At 37.5% G+C, this 17476-nt stretch overlaps 1 protein-coding gene across 3 annotated transcripts; it reads left to right on the forward strand.

Annotated features, from left to right (window-relative positions):
• Window positions 1–8539: 8539 nt before the first annotated feature.
• On the forward strand, window positions 8540–13737 carry LOC105222029 (dTTP/UTP pyrophosphatase). Of its 3 annotated transcripts, none has more exons than XM_011199195.4 (7): window positions 8540–8676; window positions 8734–8855; window positions 8919–9163; window positions 9302–9448; window positions 9522–12514; window positions 12571–12750; window positions 13482–13737. In XM_011199195.4, exons 2-5 carry the CDS (start codon window positions 8766–8768, stop codon window positions 9697–9699), a joined length of 660 nt encoding a protein of 219 aa, XP_011197497.1. In that variant the 5' UTR covers window positions 8540–8676; window positions 8734–8765; the 3' UTR covers window positions 9700–12514; window positions 12571–12750; window positions 13482–13737. The 3 variants fall into 3 exon arrangements, with proteins under 3 accessions (XP_011197497.1, XP_011197499.1, XP_011197500.2); XM_011199197.3 differs by having other exon boundaries at window positions 8563–8665; XM_011199198.3 differs by lacking the exons at window positions 8540–8676; window positions 8734–8855; window positions 8919–9163; window positions 9302–9448 and having other exon boundaries at window positions 10596–12514.
• The last annotated feature ends 3739 nt before the right edge of the window (window positions 13738–17476 follow it).

A 17476-nucleotide genomic window follows, 5' to 3' on the forward strand; every position in this document is an offset into this window, starting at 1 on the left:
TCAAATATATGTCCAGCGTACAAAGAGTACCCGCATAAAACTAACTATCTCTTTGCATGCCCTGCTAACCCTAACCCTACACATCTGACACCCCTCTCCCTATGGTCCGAACCCGTCGATGATCTCGATGACAACTTATTTACTAATCCTTACCATCATAATGGGGACTAAATAACCCGCACAACAACAACAATAGAAACAACATGAACTTCTAGAATCGAGTGGAATTATTAATTGGAAAAGGCTCTGGGAAGAACTCATCAAATTGCACCAACCAACTGCCGAAAAAGGCCCGAAATTTGTGAATAGCCTCGAGCCAATAATTCTCCATCATGACAACGCTTAGTCAGATGTTGGAAGATCCGGTAAAAACTCGTTTTATAGCCTAGACCTTGTTTCTACTGACTGCCTCATGCAGAACGCTTTCACGGAAATATGGTTTGCCTCAGAACAGAGTATCAAAATTTGGCTTGATTCATTCTTAGCCGCCAAGCCGACACAGTTCTTATGGGATGGAATCCACAAATCTCCGTAATGATGGAAAAATGTTAGAGCTGGAGATGAGCAATACTTTTTTTCATGGTTTTCGAAAATAAATTGTTATCACTTTTCAAGAAAAAGCTTGCTAAAAGAAACTGAGCAATGTTTTGATACAAATATGGCTTGTACTTCAAATATTGGAAAGTGGAAGAATGCTTAAAGATTAGATAATTTGTTTTCTGCGTTATAAAAAATTAATCATTAATGAAGTGAGTTTAAAAAAGTCAATTTGGTTAGCTAGTGTAATCGACGCGTTGATAAACGTAGGCGAAAACTGTAAATTGCACAATATTGCTGTAAAAAAGCAGAAGTGCACGTTGTATTTTTCTTTTATGAATATGCATACATACGTACATACATACATACATATACATACATATATATTTATATGTACATATGCATTTGCATTTGCTATTTATAGAACCATTCAATTTCACAACTATTCGCAAGTGGGAGTTTGGGTGCCAGCGCAGCGAGGCGTTATCTATAAATGGGTTGCAGTCGACATCAAGTCTTAGCTGGTGGAACTCCAATACACAAACACATGAAAGCATACCTACACGATATTGCACCAATCGAACAAGGAGTGTGGTGGGCTGTCAAATCCCAAGTTACTCGTCCCAAGTTACTCGTTGCATGTCAGTTAAGCTGATAGTATACAGTACATACATACATATGTACATAGAGGTAGATGTGCACAAAAATAATGCAATTTACCAACCAACACAAAATGCTGCCAATACGGTATTCGGATATACATACATATGTATGTATAATATATATACCAATTTTAGAGCATTGACAAAGGGAAAAGGCAAGCCTACTACTCATATATAAATTTTAATTGGCCTTGCTGTGCTTTTGTGTTGGTATGTACACTTTTTCCGGCTTATTGCATTTAGTTTTTATACTAACGGAACATTTTGTAACAGAGTATAATAGTTCCAATTCCTAAAACAGCCGGTTCAACGTTAACAAAATTGATTTTATGCGACGAAGGGCTTTTATTTCGGCGATTCAATCCAGTTTGGATCTGTAGGTAGTAAGTAGTAACAGTTTTGTTCATAAAACGGTTGTTTGTAGCGTCTAAAACTAAGCGAGATAGATAAAGAAGTATATATTACGAAACGATCAGGTTGATAAAACAGTCAAATTTCGTATATCTGTTTGTCCGACAAACTGTTTCAACTGTTGAAAAATAAGTAAGTTGAGTACTAACCGAGTCAACATCTGATATAACGGTTATTCTAAAAAAAATCCCTTCTTCCCGCTTCTTTATATAGCATATTCTAGTCAACAGTTAAAATTTTTTCATTAAAAAATTTAAAGAGTATGGCAAAAAACTTATTCAAATCAGCCAATATCTTTCCCCAAGTAAAACAAATTGTCAACGTTGACACGTCCTTACTTGTTCATTTTTTGTTTGGTGTGACGAACGTTGCGATGGCACGTGGAGCCAACAGAAAATCGATAACTGACGCGTGGCGTTTATGGGGAAAAATGGCAAGCGGAAAATGGCTGAAACAACATACAATTGTTGGAATATACTACTATACTTACATATGTATATATGCATAGGAGAGCTTACATATATGTACATACATATCTACTATAAGGCTTATCTATGCGAGAGAGAGTTATAACCGATAAACAAGCTAATGTCAAGGTTCGCCTCGATAGCGAAGGTATAAAACCATCAATCAAGTCTTATAAATTAGAATTGATGTGAAGTACGTCTCATTCACGCACCGGGAGAATAATTAACCGGTAAATGTAATTCACAAGTGGATAAAGACGATAATTTTTTTCAGTCTGCGAAGTATTCTCGACTTTAGCAATACGGAACTGAAGACATTACAGTCGTATATGGATATTTTATTAAGATAAAAGAGAAAACAGAGAGCAAAACAAGATTTTGATCAAGTAGCAACTGGTTAATAGTATTATAGGATCTGATCAAAAATGACCCGGACTGTTTGTTTATGATGCTAACATTTTATTTCCAATTTTTACTATGGAAAAATAATTAACAACAATTTTGCTTAAAGCTTTGTGTTTCCAATGGAATCAAGGCTATGGAAACGATGAAAATATTGCACAAGGGTTTACTGTTACTGAAACAGTCCAACAAACTGGCGAAATAAATAAAATTGTTATATCTTTATATACATAAATCTTCTGACCGTGTGTTTGCATTTGAACTGGTCCTAAACGGATGGACCGAATTTGATGAAATTTTGTGTGTATGTTCAAGGAGATTCGAGAATGGTTTAGATTTACAATTTGGTCCACTGGAAAATGTTTTTTAAATTATTTTTTCATTTTTAATCAATTGTTCATTTTGGAATGTTTGACCGATAGATGGCGCTACCATCGCAGTATCCAATATTCAAACCTTAAATTAGCGTAAACGTGCATTAAAGAAAACGATGCCAAAGTAAAAGGCGACATCTGTGGATCAAGTTTTTATGTTGTGGACAGAGTTGTTCGTTCTTAAGTAATAAATTGGGTGATTCAATACATCTATGGGTAGCTATAACATTTTTTTCATACCTGCTAATTATTGGAGGGGGTATCTTGACAGGCAATTTAAAATTGCAAAAGGTCTGGCATAAAAAAAAAAGCGGCATAACTTAAGTGTTGATAAAAAATTTGAGATATACAGAAATCTTTTCGAAGCATTGCACAGAGCATTGCAATATTTAAACGGGAACGATGAATACATATATGCGTACAATTTCAAACTGATCCTTTCTGAAAAATAATAAAATTGCTAAATATTGGGAATGGTGGAATAGAACTGAAATCAAATACACAATGCAATGAATTAAAACTGGCTCATTTATCATTCGATAAATAATATACCACGGACATCCCAAAAGACTGATGCCATAACCTTGCCAGCCGATTTTTTTGTCTTTCCACGCTTGAGAACCGTTTCTTAATATGCAGTCCACCAGGCTGACAATCGATTGGACTCGATTGATTTCACTGATGCACAGCCCAAATTCAGTAGTATTTTTACCCCAAAAACCAATTCTTTCTTAACGCACGAAATGCTTTTTGATTCATTTTTGTTGCTTCATCAAAAATGCGATTATTCCTTAACTAATACTTATAATCTAACTAATAGAAATCATATAGATGGTATTAGTAGTACTACCTATGTATCAGCCACAGTAAAACGTAGGCGGGTCCTCTAGTAATATATATAATATATTGATATATTATTGCAATGTCACGTTATTGCGAAATATGGGGAACAAACTGCAATAGAACGCCCCGAAACGTATGTACATATGTTGTATTTGTATGTATTGTGCGAATTTGGCAACATTTTAAAGCTCGACTTTCAAGCAATATTTCTCACTTCAGAGAAACGATGTCTGCATATTTGTATATTTTGATAATCACATAAACAAACGGTTGCAAGTGATTGTGAAATTTGTTTTGTCTGCGATCAAGTTGCGGCATCACACTTGTGCTCGCTGAAGCTGCTGCTGTGGCTCAGAGACAAACAAATAATACGTACATAAAAATGTCTCCATAAATAAGAAGCATTGGACAAAAGTAAATAAGCAAATTAATAAAAAATGACGATCCAACACCGGGGTGTGTCGGATTTTTTTTGAGTAAAGCTCCTTTTTGCGTTGGCGGCCTTTGGCCGCGCTTAAATAAAAATAACTGGACGATCCAACACCGGGGTGTGTCGGATTTTTTTTTGAGTAAAACTCCTTTTTGCGTTGGTGGCCTTCGGCCGCGCTTCAAAAAAAATAATCCTGGCCGATCCAACACCGGGGCGTGTCAGGTTTTTTTTGAGTAAAAGTCCTTTTTGCGTTGGCGGCCTTCGGCCGCGCTTCAAAAATATAACCCTGGCCGATCCAACACCGGGGTGTGTCGGATTTTTTTTGAGTAAAGCTCCTTTTTGCGTTGGCGGCCTTCGGCCGCGCTTCAAAAAAAATAACACTGGACGATCCAACGCCGGGGTGTGACGGATTTTTTTTTTGAGTAAAACTCCTTTTTGCGATGGCGGCCTTCGGCCGCGCTTCAAAAAAAATAACCCTGGCCGATCCAACATCGGGGTGTGTCGGATTTTTTTTTTGAGTAAAGCTCCTTTTTGCGTTGGTGGCCTGCCCGATCAAATGATGTATGAAGAAAAGGGGCAATGATTTATGTATTTGGGGTATAATCTTATTTTTTATTCATTTTGATTCATTTTTATTCGTTTGATAAATGTGTAATTATGGCAACACTTATTATCTGTCAACACGGAATACTTTTGTTATTGTGCATGTAATGAAATTTGTGTAAAATATAAAATGCTTATTTTAAGCAAATAACTAAATAAATACTAAAAAATAAATATGTAGAAACAATGTAATGATAAGTGCATAAAAAGTGCATAATATGAAATAAATAATTACTAGAAATCGAGAAATTGCAAGATAATTTGCAAATTTTCAACTTTAAATGCAAATATATATTTTCTTAATCTGGAGCATCAGATCTATCTAACCATACCACTTTTAACCCTGAAATCGTGGGATCGTATACTAAAGCCGACCCAAAAATTGCACTTTGTACCATGGGAAGTCTAATATTTTCGATCCTTTGCAATTCGAAGAAACACAAAGAAATATTGGCGCCACAATATTTACAATAACTCGAATATCATTGGTCTTCAATCTCCGTATAACGAATTTCGATTTTGGTGCAAAAACAAGACGAAAATAGTTATGGGGAAGTACCGTATTATAAGTTCGAGTATAAAAATCAATAAACAAAATCACAAATGTTTGGCATGAACACTCAGTTAATGGACTTATACTAAATTTATAATATGCTAATTTTTTGCTGCATTTGAGATAAGGTCTATACGTGTACCTAAGGCCAATGAAGTGTTGTATCTTTTAAATTTTATAACATCTTTATTTCACTTCGGGATGTGAGTCCACAACTCACGCACACAAAAATCTATGCAAAAACATTTCCACATTATTTCGTTTAAAAAATAAAATATAGAAGTTTCATTTATTTCATTTAACAATATTTAGTTTTATGTTTTTTTTTTACATTTATAGCACCTAATGGAAAATACAGAGTGACCCACATTAATGTAAACAATAGCAATCAGCTGTTTCATAAAAAGGTGATATAAAATGATGTCAATCAATAAAACTTATAATTTTACCTTAAAATTTTGCAACTATGGTATGGTATATATGGTATTACTGTTAATATTAATTAATATAAATTATAATACAAATTTAAACTAAAGTATTGTAAACAGCTCTAGGATATGCATATAATGAACTAAGCAATATTATATCAGCATATTTAAAGAAAAAAAAGCTTGCAAATAATTAAACGAAAGTTCATTAATTTTTGCGTAAACTTTTTCAACTCACTTTACACAATTAAATTGTAATATTTGTACATATAAATTTTCGTTCAATGATTTCTATGGCAACAAACAAAATGCAGCCGGCGAATAAATGTAATTACAATTTCATAGCCACACTTTTGAAAATTGACAGCAGTTTGCCTTGGCATAAAAACCTCCTTTTCGGTTTCTTTTTTTGTTTGGAAATTTCAACACTGTATTTGCTTGAGTGCAGCAGTATGCAACAAATTGCAATTGCTACAAAATACTTAGATAAAGTAAAAAAAAAATATAAACAGAAAACAGCTTTGGATTTGTTTCTCATATTATATTCTATTACGAATAACAAAACTAAAGAAAATTGTGTAACACATTATTGGTTGTATTTCGTGGTAAACATTTTACCTTATTTAGCTTACAGAAGTTAAAAGAGTATCCATATACGGAAAAGTTAACGTGTTAAATATAGTAAGTAGCTAAGTTCTTCATCAATAGATACATATGTATGTATGTATCTATGCATGTACATATGTGTGTATGTCAGTATTTATGTATTTTCATTTATGTACATATGGATGTACTTATGTTGTTATCTGTTTACAGCCATCAGCAATATGACCTGCTCCACTTGTTGCGCACAACAACGTTACATTTACTTTTAGCTTTTTAATGACGTCATTGAGAAAATTTACTTACGTAAATGTGTAATTGAAGACGCACATGCTGAAACATAAGTATGTACATACCTATAACCATTGGCTAGTCGTGCGTCATTAACTTTTTATTTTGAGATATAAGGACATACATATGTACAAACATATGTTCATGTACTTATATACACAACTTCAAAATGCCAATTGGCGAAATATTACAAAATTTGCGAAATAACTTACTAAAATATTGTGATTAGTTGTTTAGAAGGCAATGATAATAAGTAATTTAGTTTTCAACAAGAAAATAATATTTTAATGCTTAATTATTTAAAATTCGTTATTTTCTAATATTATTCATGTGCTTTCGAAGCAAAACAGTAAACATTCACGAATGTGCTAGTAATTTCTAATAATTCTTAACAATTTCTTAAATCGCATGCGACACTGGAGCTGACACTTGCATTGAATGCAAATATAGCAACAAATACAAATTCCGTACGATATCCACACACACAAATGTGAGTGATGAGCTACCGCGCGATACATTGCTGTTATGCACCGATTAGACACGAGAAAGAGCGAGTGCGCATTATAACGCATGGCGAACAGCACCCAATAAATTTTACCAAAAGAAAAGTTAATTGGAATATTTTATCCAGTTCAAACCAGAAATTGTTATAATTAGAAATAGAGAACGTTGTGATTACAACTTAATTTTTAGTAGAAAACAAGTACATTTACATAGTTATTAATACTTTTTAATTTTTACTTATACATATGTAGATAAATTTTTCTTTTCACTTACCACAATAGCCATACACATTTGCGTCCGCCTAAACAGAATGGACGTTTAATTTACAGAAATTTTTTTATTGAACGCGCACCAGAAATGTTTTCGATTTAAGTCAATGCAATTATGCTATATTAATACAAACGTACACTAGACACTTGTTAATACACAAACACTTGCCAAGACTACTAGTTAACAAAATGCATTGGCAATATATGGTTGATACCTTACTCTTTTTAACAAGAGTTTAAATGAAAACACTACTGTTTAATTAACAAATTTTTCATCAGTAATTTTACTTATTAGTCACTGAAGAAATATTCAATCGCCGCTACACTCCAATGGGTACGGGCGTATAACCTCAATTTTCAACAGCAAATTGATACCGAAGATTTGCTAACAAATTCCTATAGCAGAATCACCTTCAACAATAGACGGTTTTAAACAAATTTATTTCACACGTATTTATCTGAGTATACTTGAAATTGCAGAAAATCCACAATTCAGTGCACACAATTTAAAATAAACTTTCAACTTTTCGGTAACTCTAGAAACGCGTTTGAACAAACTCTTCTGAATTTTACCAAAGTACTAAATTCCAATCGCTATAACACGGAAGAAAAAGTCAAATTCTAAATTTATATCAAGAAAGTTATAACTAGTTTTGCATGTTAAAAAGAAACAACAACATATTTGCAATTGAAAAAATCTATTGATTTCATTTGCTCTAACAGAATGCCGGTGTTGCTTTTGCTTTAGAAACACAGCCACGCAGCTGTTTTTTGACAGCTGCTAAGTTAAGCAGCATTGAACATACCATAATGGAAAGAAACTAATGGGCATTGCCAGTTAAGGGAACAGTTTATGAATGAGGTATTACTAACCCAAGTATATATAAGGAGAAAGTGCATTGGAATATCACAATTTAAAATTTTTTTATTTATTTTTTATTGTCAACAGTAGTTCGTTTTTTATTTGAATGAATACTATTATTTATATAATTTATGTTTTATTGTCAACAGTAATTCGTTTTTTATTTGAATGAATACTGTTATTGTTTACATTAACATGTAGATATCGGAACATTTCGCTATCATACTCACTGAGAAATGCATTTGTTACATTTAACAGACTGTAAATGTATACCCAATATATGACATACTGTTAACGAAATGGACAAGTGAACAGTAACATGTAGCTTACATATTTGCTGAATAGATAGCCGTCTTGCCGTAAAATTTCATAATATGTCAACGGTATAGATGAAGACACGTTTTAAGTGCAATAATAATTCTCAGTGTAAAGGCGTGGTATTCATTTTATCATACTGTTTATTTTATCATACTGTTTTTATTTTGAACTTACAGTTATTTTACTAATAACAAATACGTATTAAATAATGTTGGCAACGGTTAAACATTTGCTAGCGCAAAAGCGTATTGTATTAGCAAGCAGTTCTCCTCGGCGGCAGGAACTTATAAAATCCATTGTGGGTTTAACCATTTTTATTAGAGGTCATTATAAAACTACCTACTAATATCACTACTTACAGGGACTCAATATTGAGTTATGTCCATCAAACTTTGAAGAAAATTTGGACTATCATGATTTCAAGGAATTCGCTGGATTTGTTGAAGCTACTGCTGATGGCAAGGCTGAAGAGGTGTATCAACGCTTGCATGCCGCTGATCCTTCATCAGATTTACTGGTTATAGGCGCAGACACAATGGTCACGTTAGGTGATGAAGTTTATGGCAAGCCAAAGGATGCTGCCGATGCTGTTCGCATGCTGACTAAGTAAGTGGTAGGAAAGCAAGTGCGCTGCATAAACATAGACTTGACACAGTTTGCTTTAAATAAAAGTGATTCTGCGGCAAAATAAAAAAATTTATATTGTATTTAATAATCTTAACAGTGATTCCAATGTTGTTGCAGTCTTTCAGGCAAATGCAATCGCACGCATACGGGTATTGCGCTGCGTCACAGTAAAGGCAGTCGACATTTTACAGAAACTACTGATGTATACTTCGGTGAATTAAGCAAAGAACAAATTCAGGACTATGTTGATAGCGGCGAACCGCTGTAAGTATTTCAATTCGTATTTGAAATAAGAAATTTTGTATTCAATAACAATGTTCATCATTTATTTTTGCAGCGATAAAGCGGGCGCCTATGGCATACAAGGAATTGGTGGCTCCTTAATTGCTAAAATTGAAGGTGATTATTATTGTGTTATGGGCTTGCCATTACATCGCCTGTGCAAGGAAATATGTGCTTTGCTTGAGGAAACCGAAAATGGTTGCTCTGCCGAAAAGAAATCAAGAAAAGAGTGATATAGTGAATGACAGATAAAATATTTGTTCTATGCCGCAGATATTGAATTTTAATACCAAAGTCATAAGCTAAATTTACAAAAGATCTCAGTGAATTATAATTAAAATGACAAAATTATTAAAATGAGAATCTGTTAGAAAAATTATATTGGAAAAGTGCTTATTTTAAATTTGTTAAACAACGTATGTGGCTGATAGGAAGAAGCCTAGTGTATATGAGATTAGAAATATCAGACATTATTTAAAGTTTTACAGGCTAGTTACTCAGAAATGCGTTCACATAGCCAAGATAGCACAGTGCTATGATGGTATGCGAGTTGTTATTGCGCCAGAAAACGTTCCAGATGTAATTTTGACGTAAAGTGCCGAGTGTCGAAAAAAATCGTTGTCCGTTCCGGTTACTTAGACTCGACTGTTGTGGGTGTATGTGAGTTGTATTTATGTTTTCACATATCGTCACCTGAAATGCAAAATAACGTAACAACATTTTCGGAAATGTAAAGTGGCATGAATGAAACTCGCAATAAAATGGAACATGAGTGAAAAAAAAATTTAATATTGGTTAAAACTGGTTTATATCTGAGTGCAGAACCTGAAAATGTTGAACATATGTTATATTATCTTTGTAATTTGAAGTGGTGAAGCGTAATCAATAAGACACTCAATTTCGAATTTTTTGATGATACGTTATTTTGCATTTCAGGTGACGATATATTCCAAGCTTATTATTTGAATTTTGTTGAAAAATGTTTTTTTTTTTTATTTCAATTTATTATGCGAATGTATGTACTTGAAAGCAATTATTCAATAGCCCACCATATCGGCCGTAACTGCTGTTTTTGTATCTGCAATTTGTTAGTGCAATTATAATCCTCAAACATCAATGCTGTGGTTAGTTCATTTTTTTCCTCTGCGAATGGCAGGCACCTTGTCGTGGTGCAGGGGCTTAAGTCGCATGGTATACTCTGCACCTTCCAACCGGTGTGAGCGGTGCTGCCTTGCACTCCTTAGGCGGGTTGTCAGATGACGTATGCGTGCGGCAACCAAGATCTGCCACCTCCTAATCCAGGGTGTTATGCGACTCCCGTGCCCATTGGATGATTTGCAGCCAGGAGGTTAATTCGGCTGTATTCTAACGGAGCCTTCCCAACATCGGGCCGAATTGGGAAGTAATGGTGGCCTTACCGCGTCAAGGGGCTCTGGCGCGGCGGACCTTTGTGTTCCCCTATATAAATGTAGACCCGACCGCTCACCGCGTTGAGCCGAGGGTCGTAAGAACAAGATGATAAACAACAATACAACAAACACAACTTCAACAATTACTACGACAAGGCAACAACCACAGCAGACGGCAAAGGACAACGGCAATGACAACAGTACCGGTGCAGGTAAGGTGTGTTCAGGAGCTAAACCTTTGTTTAGCTTCCTGGATGCCCTATCGCTAGAGGATCGTGCGCTATTTGAAGAGCTTATCAGGGAGGATGACATCGACATGCCCTCCTGCAGTGGCGCTCAGCAGACGACATCCACTGCGGTCCCTGGAAATGTGACGAACACCACCATAGCACCCCCAAACAGGCTCACCTGCTCGCATTCCGGAGAAGGGGGTAGTCGAAAGAGGAAAAGGAAACGAAGACGCAGACTACCGCCTCTACCACCAGCTGGTCAGCCAGGTGGTCACGATGACCCTCGTAGAAGGGGAATGAGCGGTGCCTGCCTTAAATGGTACCTGAGGCATCTCCAGGACGGAAGAACTCCTGACGAGGCCGAGAAGATGGCCCTTAACAGGATCAGAGGCAGCGCCACTACAAGGGCACGTAAGGCCGGAAATACCATATCCGTTAGCAAAGGGACTAGCGGGATTCGAATCCATGATCCATTCAACGCCAATCCATCCAGTAATTGCGGAAGTGAAAAGACGGCGCCTCCGAAGATACACACCACGAAACGCAAAAGCGAACACATAACGCCACAGGAGCCACCGAACTCTAAACGGCAGAAGGTTGATTATGGCCAGGTAGCTGGAGGGCTACTCTCCGCACCTAATCCTCCACGGGCTTCTAAGGAACACCGCAGATGTGCGGTTGCTTTAAAAGGTATACAGATGGTTGTGCTGCCTCTCAATTACCCGGCGGAGACTATAGGGTCAGAGGAGCTTACCACTCTACAAGATCTCCTCATGGAAGAGGTGTACAGAGGGTGTGGGTACCCAGTGTCCTTCCATGGGGTGCATTTTAAGTACAGTATGCTACAGGTGGATTGCAAGGACGAAAGAAGTGCTAACTGGCTAAGGGAGATCGCTCCCAAGCTGTTAGGCTGGAACGGCCCCGTCCTATGCGCAAAGAAGAGAGAAGACATTCCGCCCATGCACACCATGACTGTGTTCCTCCCCAGGTCTGCCGATAAACCATATGAATTTGCTCTACGGCTCATCAAGAACCAAAACCGGGGAATTAATACCTCCTCCTGGCGAGTGGTATATAGCAAAGTTGAGGATTCTGGATGGAGGCTGAATATCTGTGTGGACGATGAGGCCTATAAATTCATCCGGAAGGAGCGCTATCGCCTATACTACCGGTTCAGCTCGGTAGTCATGAGACCCTACAGGTCCAACGCTACTAAGGAGAGCGGAAATGATGAGAAAGTGCTGGTAAACGAGGATACTACGAAGGACAGCGTAGATGAGGACGGGTACCTCATAAAAGAGATCCTATAGTCGTCAGCCATGCGAAAGTTGCCCAGGTGAACCTGCAGGTTTACATCGGATAACCTGGGCATTCTGCTAATACACGAGCCATGGTTCCACAAAGAAAAGGTCAGGGACAATTTGTATAGTAGTTAGGAACAATATTGATTTATTCTATATTTTAGATTTCCAAACACAGGACCTAGTCGCTGTGCAGGCCAAAGGATAACGGAGGTGTAGACTTCCTCACACTATCACTATCTGCACCTACAGAGGCTGTGAAGACTACTGCAGGAGAAATAGATTGCCCCTGATTCTGGGTTGCGATGCAAACGCACGCCACGCAGAATAGGACAACACGCAGGGTGAGTGTATTATTGAATTAATTATTAGCATTAGTTTAAGTATTGAGAATGTGGGCTGTGAACCTACATTCGTCACTAAAAATATAAGGGTAGTGCTGGACATCACCCTGAGTAATGAACTCATAGTTCGATTGATTTCACAGTGGAGAGTGTCATCAGAACCTTCTATGTTGGATCACAGAATCATGAAATTCGGACTAAGTGTAGAGGTCACGCAACTCCCCGCAAACGGATTACAAAGAACAGCAATTGGGTCACCTATCGGGATACGTCACTAGATCTGGAAAGCAGACTGTTTGCTTATAACAAGGTGATAAACAGCAGAATTTCAGAAATTTGTATGAAAACGTTTCCTCGACACCAGAGGCAGCAAGGCTGCACAGGGCTCTGGCTAAAGGTAGGACTGACGCAGTACTAGTCTTTAAAAGATGTGACGGAACCTATATGACTAGCGCGAAAGAAATAGCTACGGCAATTCTGTTGGTGCATTTCCCTGAAACAATTATGGTAGCCCAGTGTCTACCTGCAGCCGAACACATTGATTTTAAAATAGGTCCACATTTTGGTTCGAATACCGACAAAGTTATCAAAAACTTCTTATTTTTTGAAAATTTGGAATTTTTTGTGATTCATTTCTATTAACTATCTTATTTTATTAGTTAAGAAGTTCTTCGCAAATGTATTCTGATCCATCTATGTCCTTATCTAATTCAAGTCTTTCGCTTTTTCAGACAATGCTGCTGTTTTTAGAGAGTCAACTGTCGAAGAATGAATTTCCCAGCCGAAGCTCATACATAGCAAGTGTATGGAAAATAGGATGAAACATTGGCATTCCTGAGTTGAATCAAAAGATGTCTTTTTGAGGGCAACAACAAAGATTTGTATTAAATTACCTGAAAATGTATTTTAGTTTTGAGTCCGACTCAAATTTGATCAATAAGTATATTACAATAAAAAGTGATACAGACAATCTGAATAAACTGAAAATACGTTTATTAATATTATATTGCACAATACTTTACTTGAATGTTGATAGTGATTGAGTTTTATAGGGTGCATTCACTTAACTATTTCCCATCAGCAAGAGAAGAGGTGTCTCCTCTAGTGATGTTATGATTTGATAAGTGTTTAACAAAATTTATTTGTAGTGTCATAACGGTTAAATAAACAGTTACGCATTCACTTACATAAAAATATACAAGCCCATGTGGACTCTATCGTGTGTGTTTATCGCCTTCAACATCTTGGCAACAACTTAGTTGCAAGATAGCGGCGTCGCTGCAGCCGATTTTTGAGTGTTTCCACTACATACTATACAAACATACATATATGTTTATTGCTTAACAAACTATAAATAAAAGTAATAAAGCTCAAGGTTATCACATGTTATTATTAAATACATTTTTTTTTAATTTTGGCAAATTAGAATAAAGCTTTTAAGCTTTCACTAGGAAAAGCAATTTTGAGTTGGAATTGAATATATTAAAATATGTTCCCAAACCGGCATCGACTGATTCTATCACCTTTCTGCTCTCGGAGCTCTTTGTAGTGGCTATCGATTGAAACTATTGGACGATTTGACTGAGGAAAAGAACTTCACCAGTTAATTTCGAATTTTTGAAAGTTTTGCCAGGCTTTTGTACTGCAAAGTCTCTCAAAGCTTTTATAATCCCTCTTTTATACCCAGCACCGATAATATTAAGTTTGTTTACCACGAAGTTTATAACGTCTAGAAGGAAAAGTCAACGACCTTATAAGGTCTTCTAAATATGATCAGCTTGGCGAGCTGAATTGAGCCATGACGGTCTGTCCGTCTGTCTATATATACGCGAACTTCGTTTTGGAGATATTAATCTGAAATATTCTATCATTCATGAGAAAGCTGAGCTCATTATAAATACTCATCACGTAGCCAAAACTATGTCACCGAACATCGATTGGGGATCCCGAAACGTTTTCGGAAGCTTAGGTTGTTTCTTGGCTCGCAAAGCATAATTTGATTGTGATGAATTTTAGGTTCATTCAAGTCCCCATTATTCAGAGACCTACCGTTAACTGTCGTCAACATTTCTTGCTAAGTGAATATATTCATTCAGCGAACCAAGAGACTGCGGCTATGCAGCCCAGGTAATGTTAAGAACACACCTTCACTCCGTTTGACAGATCAGATGTAGAAAGATATATCCTTCGGCATATTCAATTGGAGTCAAACATTAAAAAAAGAAACGACTCGGACATTTATGTTCTTCTTCTTCTGCTTTGGTACTAAAACTTTGCGTCGGTCTAGGCCGAGAACAAAGAAACTTCGTCAGTTTCCTCTACGCTTTACGAAGTGAGGCCAGTTATACATTCCAAGTGCACACAGCTCGCTAAGCACTTAGTCCTTCCATTGGATGCGTGGGCGGCCTTGCTTCCATTGTCCACCCATGTGTCTCGAATCAGACGAGCTATTCGCTGGAGCATCTATGCAAACGTCTTGGCCTAACCAGCGCATTTGTTCGATTTTTATGCGCTTAACTATACCCATTTCACTGTAGAGCTCACACAGTTCGTGGTTCCATCTTCTTAAACATTCATCGCTGACTCGAACGACCCAAAGATCTTGCGGAGAACAATGCTCTCAAATGCTTCAAGAGCTTATTATCTTGGTACGTCATCATCCACGTTGCTGCGCCGTAAAATAGGAAGGGAATAATGAAAGACCTCTAGAACGTAATTTTTGTTCATTGAGAGAGAGAGAGAGAGTTCTGTTTCTCGAATGTCCACTGATCGCAAAGCTGACGGCTCTGTTGCAAAGTATTGTCCTTTAGAGTAGACATCGCCACTGCGGTTCAGATTAGTAGCGCATAGACTCGGAGGGGCCCTTTCCGATTTTGACGAAACTGATTGTTGTGCTAAACGCCATTAAGCGGAACTGTTTGTCTTTCGTATTAAAGGCTTGGCGTCTGATAGGCTGCTCCTATTAGTGATGGGTGTCAGTCTGTCCCCGATAGTCTTCTCAAGGAAGGACGTATTGTGAAAGTGGTCGTGTGGTCTAAAGCCACACCGAAAAGGTTCAACCAGTTTATTTACAATGCAATTACTATAAACCAGATTTTATCAGGAGGCTGTATACCATGATCGTAAGGCCTATTGTCATTTATGGAGCGGTTGCTTGGGCATCGAAGACAACTCAGTATTCGTTCGCGTCTGCGTTTCAGGGGCAATGCGCACTTGCTCAACCGCAGAACTTGAGTCATGCTGGAGCTAACACCACAGCATCTAGAGATCAAACAAGTATCTAAACATACCATACTACTCATGGCAGCAGAGGGTTAGGCAAAAGGAAGATAATGTAGCCTCAACAAATGACGGCCTAAGTAGAAAGTACTCCACAGATCCTTCTTCCAAGGGACAGCGTTATGAAGAGGGTAAACTCTACAAAGTAGTTTAGAGTTACTCTCGTCAGTAATGTGGAGTGGTGTGATTCCACGCTTGACCTACTATTGAGTGGCAGCATTATCCAGTGGTACACTGTTGGCTAGAAAACACAGGAAGGCATTGGAACAGGCATTGTGGGACCGCAAGCCAATCTATCCATATCTTTCAAGCAGAAGTCTCTGTTATAAGTCAGCGTGCAGAAATCTATCTCCATCGCAACCAGTGTATCGCTATACGCCGCTAGTATAGCGATAGTCAAGCGTCTCTGAAAGCGATCTCAGCTTATGAGGAAAAATCGGTTTTCGTGGAGGAGTGTATAGGAAGGCTGAACCGCATATCAGTTTGCAACCGTGTACACCTGATCTGGGTGCCGGAGCATGAAGAGTTAGCCAGAAATGAGCTGGCACACAAATTAGACCGCTATGCGGCAGCGTCCAGGTTGATGAGGCCAGAACCGAGTATTGCGGTAGGGGCCCACATCATAAAGCAGTTGCTCCGCATAGTGGAATGAGTGGGGAGAGAACGATATTGGCAGCAGGCAGCAGGAATGCGCCACGCCAATCTACTACTGGGTGGGTACAATTTTGCAAAGGTTATGACGAAGGATATGATCAACCTCCTTCCAGACAAGTTCCGTCTCCTTGTCGCGCTCTATAATGGGCACTGCAGGCTCAGGAAACACGAGTCAAACATGGGCATAGTCTCTTGCGCAAACTGCCGGTTCTGGGACATGGAACAGGCAACTCCAGAAGTACTGATTCTAGATTGCTTAGCAAGGCTCTAGGTTCCATCTACGCGGACAGAGATCACATCACATCAGAATTAGTCAGAAAGTCAGTTCCATGATAAACAGACATTATTTTGAGAGGAATATCAATTTTCTCGTTCGATGTACTCAGCGGAAATATCATTACCTTCAAAATTCAAGTTAAACCGAAGTTATGCATGTGCGGACCGACAACCCATATACAAATATTTGAAGTTAAACGATGCTCGCAGCATCTAAGCATCTGCAAACCGGTTGATGCTTATTTTCACATTGCCTATTGTAAATTTATAGCCGCTGAGATTTGAAGCGCGAATCGGAATAAAATATATGTAATAATGAGTGCTAAAGTATTCTATCAATTGAGCATTAAAATTTAACCTTCCAATTAGCAAAGCTTTTCATCTAACAACCTACGCAAATACACTGCTATCAGCTGAATAAGAAACGCAAGTGCGGCAGTAATCATTTTAGAGTGTAGATAAGGCGAGTATCTCGCTGACTTTTTTACCATAACAAGCAAAAAGCAAACAAGTCGGA

This window comes from Bactrocera dorsalis, chromosome 1 (assembly GCF_023373825.1).
Source record: "Bactrocera dorsalis isolate Fly_Bdor chromosome 1, ASM2337382v1, whole genome shotgun sequence".
Classification (NCBI taxonomy): Eukaryota; Metazoa; Arthropoda; class Insecta; order Diptera; family Tephritidae; genus Bactrocera; species Bactrocera dorsalis.